Genomic DNA, 12545 nt, shown 5'->3' on the forward strand with positions numbered 1-12545 from the left:
AGGCTAATAATTAGTGGTGGGCACAAAAACAGGTTTTTCGGTTTTTAGAAAAACCGAAACCGGTTTTTGAAAATTAAAAAAACGGTTTCGGTTTTCTCCAAAACCGGTTCGGTTTTTCGTCGAAACCGGTTATCGGTTTTCTCCAAAACCGGTTCGGTTTTTTACCTGGTCCGGTTTCGGTTTTCTTCAAAACCGATTCCGGTTTTTTTTTTCAAAATTTGTTCTATTTCTGACCAGAATGGTGTTTCGTTGTTCTCCGGAAACCGAATCCATTTCCACAGAAATAGTTTTATGTGTTTTCGAAAAGTTTTCACCGAAACCAGTTTCGGTGAAAACCGAATCGGTTTTGAAGAAAACCGAAATGTCGGTTTTTCGGGTTTCGGTTTTTATAAAAACCGGTTTTCGGTTTTTATAAAAACCGGTTTTGCCCATTCATACTAATAATTGTCACTAGCTGTGCTGCTGTCTACCTGACGCCAAGGGATGCTGTTAGCGCGGAAACAACTTGCAGATGATCCAAAGGCTTGGGGAACTATTATTACTATTATTAATATAATGTTCACTTGCTGGTTTTATAAAATATGGTAACCTTTATGAAAAACGCATCAGGATGACTTTTGTAAGTACAATACCGGTATTTGCCTGGTGGAAATTATGGAAAGTAAGCCGAGATATCTGGGTAGCCTAAACAAGCCTCGTTACCGGTAGGGGACTGACTTGAGAACACTGTTAGTCACTTAACCACATAACCTTATTATAATAGTTTGAAAAGGTATTTTTATTGGGGTAGGCACATTACATAATCATAGCATGCGTTTGATATACACATTCTTATAATATAACATACCTATTTTAAGTGATACATATGAATTCAGTTCCGTAAAAACAACTCCATTTTAATAAGCCGGGTGTAGTACATTCACTATGTCAAAAAAATCTTATCTGACTTTCTATTGTAACAAACTATAGATGGCGCTAAAAGCTCTAAGTACACATACGCGTGGGTCTATGTAAAAGGAATTAGAAATAACATACGGTACTACTGTTAAACTTTATTTTGCGAGGTTCGTTTTACTTTCGTTGATTTGATCTTTTACATTCTCCCCCCACCCCCCGAAAGATAACGTTAATGTAATAATTAACTTAGAAACGAATGAGATTGTTTCACAAATGTTTAAGTAACAACTGTGTGAATTCGGCCGGCAAGTAACAAAAAACTATCAACCCCCCCAACTCAGCGAAAAAGTAGCAAGCAGGTCGGTTCGTTGAGGTTAAAAATAAACGCAGAGCTGAGAAGAAGTTAGTTTTGGTTAGCCATCCAGGCGCGTGATGGCGACCATTCTCCTGTTTTTACTTTCAGTTTCCGCAGGATTTGGGGACGAAATAAGTACACCATTGTGAGTACATTACAAATTAATACTATTTCAGTAAAACTACTAGTTATTTTTATGATAAAATGTCGTATATGTGTCATAGTTTAAATTAATTTTCTTCCCAAACATTTCAGCACGATTCTGCGTGGTTTTGTCGTCAAAAGCATGCTACTTTGAAAAGGTTCCTTGTGTTCAGTACAATACATAATTGTCAAACAATTAAGACTGTGTTTTTCAAAGCGGCATTCACAAATCATTCATAAACCGCATTCCGGCAACTAAAATTCGAATTATAAGCTAATTTTGAATCTTATATTCTACTTCTATAGAACTTAAAATACCATTGTATGTCAAGGCTATGCCAAGTACGCCGACAGTTGTTACAAATCCATGCTAATTTTGTTTCTATGCCTTGATTGTATGCTTTTTGTCCGAAAAACAGTTACAATTAAGGGGGGGGGAAGGTGATTAGACTTGAAGTTATTTTCAGTTGTCTCTCTGTCTGTTTCTAATGGTGCATGGTTAAAAAAAAAAATTAAGTATTAAAATGTTTGAGAAAAAGATGTGTCAAAGAAATAACATCAAAAATAATTACTTCAGAGAAATATTTATCAAAGACAAAATCCATTTAAGCATGTAAGAACTGCAGATGCCAATGAAAGTAAGAAAAATTATGAGAAAAGTACAACTTTGGACATTGGCGTCTCTGGCATGTAAAATTGGGGGGGGGGGCATCAAAGGAAATGATCTAACTGCTAGTATCTCAGCGGAATTTTAGATTATGTCACTTCAAAATATTGGGGGGACGCGTCCCCCGTCCCCCCCCCGCCAGAGACGCCCATGACTTTGGAAACGCTGCAGAATATTATAATTGTCTATTTTAAAATGCGGCAACTAATAGTTTTATTCCTAAAAAAAAAAAAAAAAAAAAAAAAAAAAAAAAAAAAAACACGTAGATAATTAGTTATGTGAAGCTTTACTTGCGTAGTAACGTGATGAAAAGATTATTCTTGTGTTCAGTGGCGTATTTAGGGGGGCTTCCGAGCTTAAGCCCCCCCGAAATCTTACTATAGTAAAGTATATGAAATATCTTGCAGAATTTTTACATTTTCACGCAAAGCCCCCCAACAAAAGTTAGCTAAGCCCCCCGAAACAAAATCGTAAATACGCCACTGCTTGTGTTTGATCCCTAATGAAAAATTTATATGTTTTGTAGTTCCAACCTAAAACATAATTGAAGACTCGCTGTAGAAAACCATGTAAGTGCCAACAACAATAGTTACAGTAAGAGTAGAGGTAAAAGATAGTAAATTATGTCCAAGCTTCACAAAGTAGGAAATATTATTGCTTAGAAATACAACCTAGCATATAACGAAGTATGAAAATCGAAGGCATAAACGTATTCAAAAAATAAAATAAGTGAAACAATTCCAAGATGGCACTAACATTGTTTTCTGCAGCAAGTCTTCAATTATGAAGTCTTTTTGGATGCTGATAGTGAATAACATTCTCTTGATGCGATTTACATAAGATAGTTATTAAAAGGTCAAAATTATCTCATGGAAATTTATAATTTTGGAGTTACATCACGTGTAGGGTTGCCAACTGGCCAGTATTTCACTGGCCTGGCGGGAAATGTTGCTGTTATTTTGATCAAAGCCGGTGACCGGTACTAAATTCTTACCAGTAACTTTATGACCGGTATTTTGAAATCTGTAATCCCGAATAAAACATCAAATATCAAAATTCTTTAACAGTGCCATTGCAAATACAAATTTCGGTTGTATTATATATTAAGCGATAGTTTTTAATCTAAGCAGTTTTTCATTTATTTAACAAGAAATTTGATAATTAGATTTTATTGTGCAACATTGTTTTCAACAATAGAGACAGAAGTGTATAATTTGTCATAATTGCGCGGCATAAATAGGGATGCGCACGAGACGAGTTGATACAGGATTTTCTGACAAAATTCGAGTCGAAACACGGCTCTTCCAATAGAGAAATATACATTTTTCGAATCGAGACCACTTTTACAGCACATTTTCGAGACGAGACAGTCACAAATCTTGTCACGTGCGCATCCCTAGAAATAAATATAGTGATAAATTTAAATTGTCCATTGTTTATTATCAAATAACTGTTAGGCGTTTCGTTAGTACGATGTTTGTTGTATTGTATAGTTTCACGTCTCTAGTTGTTGCATTTGACAACTTCCCTTGAACATACAACTTCCTTCGTTAGGACTTCTTGAAGCAATTTCCTGTAGTTGAAGTTTAAGTTTAGAGTAAATTTCATTCTGTAAATCCAAAGTTGTCACGTAAGGATTAATATAGTTTTGTTCAGCTGTTCGATAATTTAGATAACTTAAGTTTCTTATTTTTGTAAGTGAATGTACGAAGGATATGCAGAATACAGGTGCAATGCACTTTTGTCCACGATAGTGCATTTCCTTCCCTTGGATGGGTCCGATCACAAATACTTCACACTTAGACTTATATCATAGGGAATTTTGAGGGGATGCTGGTAATATTATTTCCCAGAGTGAGCAACCCTAATCATTTGTCATCCGAGCAGTCCATATAAATGCGAAACTTAATGCTTGAATTATCGAATTGGTATAACTTCAGTTCTAGAGGAATTCCGGGAGAGATGGGTCACTTTTTCTGACTACAAAAAATTAAGTAATACCGTACTCCATCTGGTATTATCCTCTTTTTTTAATGTATTATCAAAGGGAACAGCTTCCTAGAAGCCATTGAAAGAACTAGCGAATTTTAAAAAAATGGATTCATCTATTTATTCCATATATTTTGATAGTCGAGTTGTCCTGCTTTAATAAGTATAAAACAGGACACCCTTGTCGCACATATGCTAACTGCCTATTTTTCGTACTCAGTTTGTATATGAAACAAGTTATTAAGAATAATAGACAGAAATACGTGCATTCATGAATGGAAATTTAAACCAAAAAAAAGGCGAAAGAGAAACTCGTAGAGACAACTTATTAGCATTTAGTTGAACAGAAGTTATGAACCATTGAACCGGTCAAAGTATAACAACACTGGTGGTGATATGGATGCTGCCAACACGAAATGTTTAAGCAATGGAATCATATCGATATCTCAATAGTCATAGGCACACATTGTGGTTCAAAATTTACAAACGTCAGTAAGAATTTTTGCTGTATATTATGTAAGTGCTTTAGATATAATTCATCCCAGCACATAATGCGCCCCTCTTAGGCGTAATCTAGGACAGTAAACATTTTTTTTTTTTGAAAAAAATTCGGAATGTTCTAAATCGATACACGTAATAACCCTGTATGGAAGTAATGGACCAGTTATTATAAAGCAGAGGCGTCATTTGGGAACGGCAGGAGGAAGGAGTTTGAAAAACACATATTTTTTAAAAAATCGATTATATACTAGGCTTAATATACAGGGTGTTTCAAAACAACATCGACAACGTTTGGGAGGTGATTTCTGACACCAAAAGAAAACAGAAAGTATGGATCAACGTAGGTGCACGAATGCTTCCTTTCGGAGTTATAGGGTGCCGAAAACATAAAAAACGAATTCTAAAGGTTCATAGCTCCAAAACTATGGGACCTATCGTCATGGGCGGAGTTACGAATTGTCTGCTGGGGACAGACCTTTTGTCTGTTGGGGAGAGGCACGGTAAACGGAAATGAGAATTGGTGGATCTTATAAAGTGGCATTTTAATTTTTTGTCAAAAACTTGGGGGCCAATGCCCCTCATGCCCCTTCGTAACTCTGTCCATGCCTATCGTAGTCGGGTCAAGACTTCACTTAGGAACTCATATGTGCCCTGTCCAAAAATGCATTTTTCAGGATCCTAAGATACTCACGCAACATTTTTTTTTTATAGAGGGAGTTTGGCTACAGGCATATAATTTGAAGTACTCACCAACTACCTCTATAAAAATTGCGCAAGTACAGCAGGATTCTGAAACATGGATATTTGGATAGGGGACATACTAGTTCCTAAATAAAGTCTTGACAGGACTACGGTATGCCCTATAGTCCTATATGTCCCACAGTATGGACCTTTAAAGTTAATGTTTTTTATGATTTGGACAGCCTATAATTCCGAAAGGTAGCTTTTGTGCACTCAGGTTGATCTCTACTTTTTGTCTTATAGCTTGGTGTTGGGAATCAGCTCCCAAACGCTGTCGGTGGTGTTTTGAAACACCCTGTACATACTAATATTTACAAGCTAGGGAAAGGAGCTTACTTAATCTATTTATTCTTGTGTACTGTTTTCTGAAAGGTTTATGAAATTTTCTTCCTTTACCTTGCACCGAAAAATTTAAGATTTCACCGATGTGATTTGAAAAGTTGCCTCTCGGCTTTGAATAAACTGAAGATTATTTTAAATATTTTCTGAACATTATGAACATTATTGGTGCCTAAATAATGACATAATTCTGAAAAAAAAGTATTAATATTTGAAATAATTATTTTAAAAAGTTTCCACATGTTTTTATTTTACATGTCTTTTTTATGAAACTACGTACGTATGAAAGGAAAAAAGTTCAAAAGAGTAAGGTACTTAAAAGGGAAAACCAGGACAAAAAGAGATGAATATTTACCTTTTCAAACATAAGCAGAGATATTCGTTTGATCTGATTAGAACTTTTCCTCAACGATTATAATTAAGGCCCGGATTTATATGTAAAAACATATTTTTTTTTCTAAACACATACAAGCCCAAAACAAAGGTTATTACCCCAATTAAGAATCTGCAAGTGTAAATTACAAATTTTATTTCACATAAAAATACATACTTTCTGAAAAAAAGTTATGTAAATAAATATTTTGGATATTTTGCGTAATAAATACATATTTTTAATAATTTTCCGTGATTTTATTCTCAATTTCACAACTAATTATTTTTTTCCTTTCTCAAGAAACAAATGAATATCGGGAAAAGAATAGGATATATAAATCTATCCATCGTATTTACAAACAATTTCCCACATGCAGAAACAGCGTCGTCATAAATCCGAACTCTTTATCCTAAAGTTGAAAGTTAGTATCAAATAGGATTTTTTTCATAAAATCAGCAACTAGAATTGAACTTTTCAAAGAAACAAATCACGATCTTTCACTTCCTCTAACACGCGTAATTACGCGGTGGAGTACATGGCTTAAAACAGTACTATATTATACGGAGAATTTTGAACCATTTGTATTTGTAGTAAATAAACTAAATCCAGACAATGCTTCATCCATTGAAATTGTTGAAAATTTAGTAAGTGACAATGGCTTGAAATGTGACTTGGCTTTCATATCTGACAATTTCGGTTTCTTGACTCACTCTATAAAGAAACTAGAAACTACAGGAGATATTTTGAGTACTTCGGTTACAGAAATACAGTGCTTTGAAAGAAAGCTGAATGTTCTTTCTGCTTCGAAAGCTGAAGTGGGAAGAAAAAAAAAAAGATTTGTTTGAGAAAAACATATAAACCCTGTATAAAATATCTCAAGTATTGGAAGGCCAAACCACAAGTGAAGTTGATGGTGTGAATATTAGTGATATGCCCATTTTCAAATACGCGAGGTTAACATCGTGTGATGTAGAACGTTCCTTTTCTCAATATAAGGCATTATTCCGTGACAATGGGCATGGATTTACGATGGGTAATTTGGAAAAGACGTCAGTAATTCACTGCAATGCCTATGAAATTTCGACATCTGATGAATAGGAGGTGAAAACCAGTATTTGTTTTTCTTATCTTGGGCATTTTCCCATACTTTTCGTTGTTATCTTTTGTTAAATATTTTTTTAATTTTTAGCAAATATGTTTTTTTTCATTTTTAGCACATAAAAAATAAATATTTTACAATTTTTAGCACATAAAAATCCGGGCCCTAATTATAATAATGTGAAAATTTTTCACAATCCTCATGTGACCAAGTTTAACAAACAACACATTGAACCCAAACCTCTGTTCTTTTCTTCTCTTGTTATTTCTTTTCCTTATTGCCATTTTCAGATTCATCAATTCATTTTCTTTGTCCTCTTCGAGATCTTCAGAATCATGTATACTATTGGATAATCAACGTTATCGCTAGATTAAGATGAATATACATTTACTATTTTATGTTTCTTGCTCTACGCTATCGTTAAGGTGCATTTCCTGTCCTTATTTTTTGACCATTTTAACACCGATTTTGAGAAAGCTGAAACAACTGAATCAATATTTATCAAGTGGCATATTTGATTAATAAATATTACAAACTAAATTATTTATGATAGAGCTCCTTCGTGGCTAAGCGGTTAGGGCACGCGCCTTTCCCATGGGAGATCCGAGTTCGATTTCCGGAGGGGCACTGTGATTCGGATTTCATTTAGTAAGTAGATACACTCTCATATAGCCTCGCTGCTCAACTAGACGTTAAACTCAAAATCAACTCATTATTTATAATACACCTACTTTCTTACACATTTTTTCTACATTTTAGAAAAAAAAAGACTTGTGTGAATGTATTTTAGAGCATGAAAATGATTCTTTCCTTTCTTTCGAAACATGTATTTACTCGCAAAGTTCTCAGAACTTGTTTTTTTTTTTCTATTTTTTGCAAAGCATTATGAAAGTCAAACAAGACAATTAAATAACATGGATTTTTTTTTTTACTACGAAACTTTGAAGAATTTTACTATGAAACGTGGTCGTACATTCATTCAATGATTATGGTAGAAATTTTGAATTGTTTCTTCATTTTGTTCTTTTAAAATTCTTGTATAGTTTTTATATAAACATTAAAATTAGTTCTAGTACTTCACGATAAATGTTTTATACTCAGGAGACAGGAGCCCGTATAGGTGTTGTTTTGTAGCAGACGTATGTAATTTCAAGTTTTGCTGACGTGTGAGTATGGGGACCGATATTAGTAGAACTGACATGTAACGCTAAAAAAGCATTAGGTACGTTACTAGGTAAAGCGACTATGTACGTTACTTTAAAAATTGTTACCGTTACAGTTACTTTGGAAAAGTATAACGCGTTACTAGGAAACGTTACTTATAAAAGTAACACGTTACAACTAACGCGTAACTTTCCAAGACTGAATATCCTATTCTAAAGCAATAGACTGTTGATTCATTCTACACATATGCACATCCCGATATAATTCCAAAAACATTCTGATTTGCAGTTATTATGACAAGACAATAAGAATTTGTCAAGCATGTTACTCTCAGATTATCTGGCAATCAAATACCAATTAATTTGTTGTTATATCGTATACTAAAACTTAATTATGTATTGCAATTATGAAATGACGCTTTACCACCTGATAAAAAAAAATGGAATAGGAGAATTACTGCGTGATGCCAATATCAGGTGTAATCGGGGAGCGTTTTGATTTGGTTGGTCACGGGGAGCGCTAAGACGACCTCTTGCCCCGGGCGACAGCTAGCCTAGTTGCATCGCTGGTTTCAGTCTCGGTTTGAACTGTGGGATGATAGCCTTAATATATTTACCAATTTATTTCATTATCATTCATGACAACGTCATATTAGTTCTTTTGTTGTGCAACACAGTTAATACACTTCATTAAAATAATGAAGATAAGTAGGGGTGGGTCTTTAAAATTAGTTCGGAAAGATAATTGAAAATCTGGCATAATTTACAAAAATCTAGCATAATTCGGTCGAGTGTTTGGAATCATTTGGAGTCTCGAGTGTGACAACCCTGGCGAGCACGGTGTTGAAGTTAGTTAAAATTCATAAAAATTAATTAATTAATTAATTAAAAAAATAAAGAAAGTATGTGTTGTATTGTGGGAGGCAGGTTAGGTTAGACACTGAACATTTCATTTGGAAACTGTTGATGGGCAAATGATTCATTATGATTTTTAAAGAAACGAATAAATAATTTGGATTCACGTAAGTTATTCAATGTTTTCATTCCCTCAGTGGGGTTGGGTGTTATTCTGGCCGGCAGACAGACCATGGCTACCAACACACTTTTGCCATTAACAAAACCTAACATTAGCGTGTATTAGTAACACATATAGCTAACGCTCTAGCCTCATTAAAAAAAAATACCGCTTCTCTTGAGGTCAACGAAATCAAACAGTGCTAGGTGTGGTCAGAGAAAAAAATGGGTAACTGTTCATACTCACAGATGGTGTTGTCATTGGGACGTCTGCCCTGCGTCGTAAGGACAGTTGGGAAGCTACAGTAAAAAAAAAAAAAAAAAAAAAAAAAGTGGTAGTGATAGTGAACTCAGGTCTAGAAACCCAGCATCAACGGCGAGCACCGCCGATGTACTGATCACACATTACCCCAAATGTATGAGTGCCAGACGCCGGCTGGTGGCTCTCTAGGGATTATTTCGCCAGAAATTCAATTTTTAAGGTAATATAAACAACATCGTGTCCATGGGTTTTCTCGTAGTGTTCTATTTTTCTCCCTCATTATCATCTGACCATTATTTCATAAGTAACTTTAATTAATCATCTGTCTCTTTTAGCCTAAAAGTCATAAGCGTTGGATTTGAAATTAAAAACTTAATTTAACATAAGCTGGTGCAACTGATTGATCCCCATTAAAAACTTAATTTAACTTTTACATAAGCTGGTGCAACTGATCGATCCCCATTAAAAACTTAATTTAACTTTTACATAAGCTGGTGCAACTGATCGATCCCCATTAAAAACTTAATTTAACTTTTACATAAGCTGGTGCAACTGATTGATCCCCATTAAAAACTTAATTTAACTTTTTCATAAGCTGGTGCAACTGATCGATCCCCATTAAAAACTTAATTTAACTTTTACATAAGCTGGTGCAACTGATCGATCCCCATTAAAAACTTAATTTAACTTTTACATAAGCTGGTGCAACTGATTGATCCCCATTAAAAACTTAATTTAACTTTTACATAAGCTGGTGCAACTAATCGATCCCCATTAAAAACTTAATTTAACTTTTACATAAGCTGGTGCAACTGATCGATCTCCATTAAAAACTTAATGTAGCCTTTACTTAAGCTGGTGCAACTGATCGATCCCCATTAAAAATTTAACTTTTACATAAGCTGGTGCAACTGATCGATCCCCACTAAAAACTTAATTTAACTTTTACATAAGCTGGTGCAACTGATCTATCCCCATTAAAAACTTAATTTAACTTTTACATAAACTGGTGCAACTGATCGATCCCCAATAAGGATGGTACAATCCGCGGCAAAAAACCTGCAACATGAGGATGTAAGTTTATTGTGAAACTACGCCTAACAGCACAGGAAATGAACATAACGTCTAAGTGGAACGAATCACGCCAGGATAAACCTCAGCCTCCTCCCGTGCACACTTATTTTGGAGCAAAAGACTTCTTCATTTCACAATAAACTTATATGTTCATGTTGCAGGTTTTTTGCCGCGGATTGTACCAAGATAATGACTAATCTTGGTATCGTTTTGAAATTTCGAGACGAGATCGAAATCGAGACGGATATTTATAAATCGAAACATTACCGAGATTCAATATACTCAAGACGAGTCAGAGACAGACATTTGTAATTCGAGACGAGACCGAATCGAGACTAAGCTCAGTCTTGAATGTCGTCTCGATCTCATCTGGAATATTCTGACTGAAATTATCTTTACCCAAAATTCTTACGTTGTTAAGTTACATGTAAACTCATGTCCAAAATTATTGTCGCATGACTATAAATATGTTGTTGAAGGAGTATAGTTTGATAACGAATTTGCCCGGTATTTCTTATAATGTTAGTATGTGTATAATCGGCAAAGACATGTATGTGGCAAATTTCATGTCAAAAGAGCGGTAAAAAAGAACAATAAAACCAAAATAAACCTTTCTTGTCCATTTAGCAACATTTTGTTTTACTCATTCTGATTTTCGTATTTAGGCCTATAATTCTTTTCCTACGAAATTTACTACAAATATACATTTCCCGATTATGCACGTAGTATCAGTATTAAAAGTACCCTGCAAAATCATTATCAAATTATATTTTTTCAAGAAGGCAGTTATAGATATGCGACAATCATTTTGGACAGGAGTGTACAATAATCCTCCTTGGATGACCGTAGTCGTAGGCGTATATAGTACAAGAGAAAGGAGGCAAATGACACCTCTGATTTTATCCCTACGTAAAACAAAACAGTTCGATATATTTGTAATGTGCCATTACAGTTTAGATATTATAATTTTTTTTCGGAACCAATACTTTCCGAACATAACGTGTATTGAAAATTTTAACACATAATTTTCGGTTTATGTCTTAAATCCGTTTGTTCTTTATTTGAACCAAATTAATGTGGGAGCTTCGGATTAATCTAGGAAAAATTATATTTCGGGGAATAATTTCTTTATTTATATAGTATTCCATAGTGAATTTCTGTATATGGGCATTTCAAATGGATAATTATGGAAATTATAAATTTTATTGCAATGTAAATCATAGGTCAGTAATTGGACAGAATTTTCTGAAATTGTCCACCAATCTAATATTTTTAGAATAATTTAGACCCCCTTCGTCCCTCTGAGATGTTCATATCCCAAAATCCGGTTTCATCCAGTTTTTACTATTTTTCATTCGCTTTGTATTTTCTGCAGTCAAAACGAATTGGTCCTAAAAGCGACAGTCCTATTAGCGACAGGAACTGTTACCTATCCTATGAGCGACCGATTCATTACAATAACATTATGAAAGATGATAAGATTTCATCTTGTAAAATATGTTTGCCTCTGGCGTTATTAGCGTCCGAACAACATTTCTATGAAAATGTACGTGTCAGTTATACTTTTCGCCAAATATATTTACCCTCAACTGTGAGTGCAAATAAAACTTATCATTACCTCTGGTGCATGGGGTCCCGAGTTCAAACCCTGCTCCCGCCAAGTGAACTTTGTGGTGGACAAACACCGTGTGCGTGGGTTTTCTCGGGGTTCTCCCGTTTCCTCCCACTTTCTTCATTCCACCATTTCATTCATTTCTCATAATCACCGTCTCCTTTAGCCTAACCGGCATAACCGTGGGACGTAAAACTCAAAGATTTCATTTCATTTCATTTCAAAACTTATCTTAATTTTGAGGTGAGTTGATTTTGAGTTTAACGTCATTTTCAGCATCGAGGCTATATGAGACGGGACCTACTGATTAACGTG

The 12545-nt window shown here is 34.6% G+C and overlaps 1 protein-coding gene across 2 annotated transcripts in view; it reads left to right on the forward strand.

Annotated features, from left to right (window-relative positions):
• The first annotated feature begins 1264 nt into the window (after positions 1-1264).
• LOC145672965 (voltage-dependent calcium channel subunit alpha-2/delta-3-like) overlaps positions 1265-12545 on the forward strand; it is a 166409-nt gene continuing 155128 nt past the window's right edge. For both annotated transcript variants that reach the window (XM_081742231.1, XM_081742232.1), the window contains exon 1: positions 1265-1397. In XM_081742231.1, the coding sequence (XP_081598357.1) occupies positions 1330-1397 (68 nt within the window). In that variant the 5' untranslated portion in view covers positions 1265-1329. The remainder of the gene's footprint in view (positions 1398-12545) is intronic.

Source organism: Thermobia domestica, chromosome 16 (assembly GCF_964235325.1).
Source record: "Thermobia domestica chromosome 16, izTheDome1.hap1.1, whole genome shotgun sequence".
Taxonomy (NCBI): Eukaryota; Metazoa; Arthropoda; class Insecta; order Zygentoma; family Lepismatidae; genus Thermobia; species Thermobia domestica.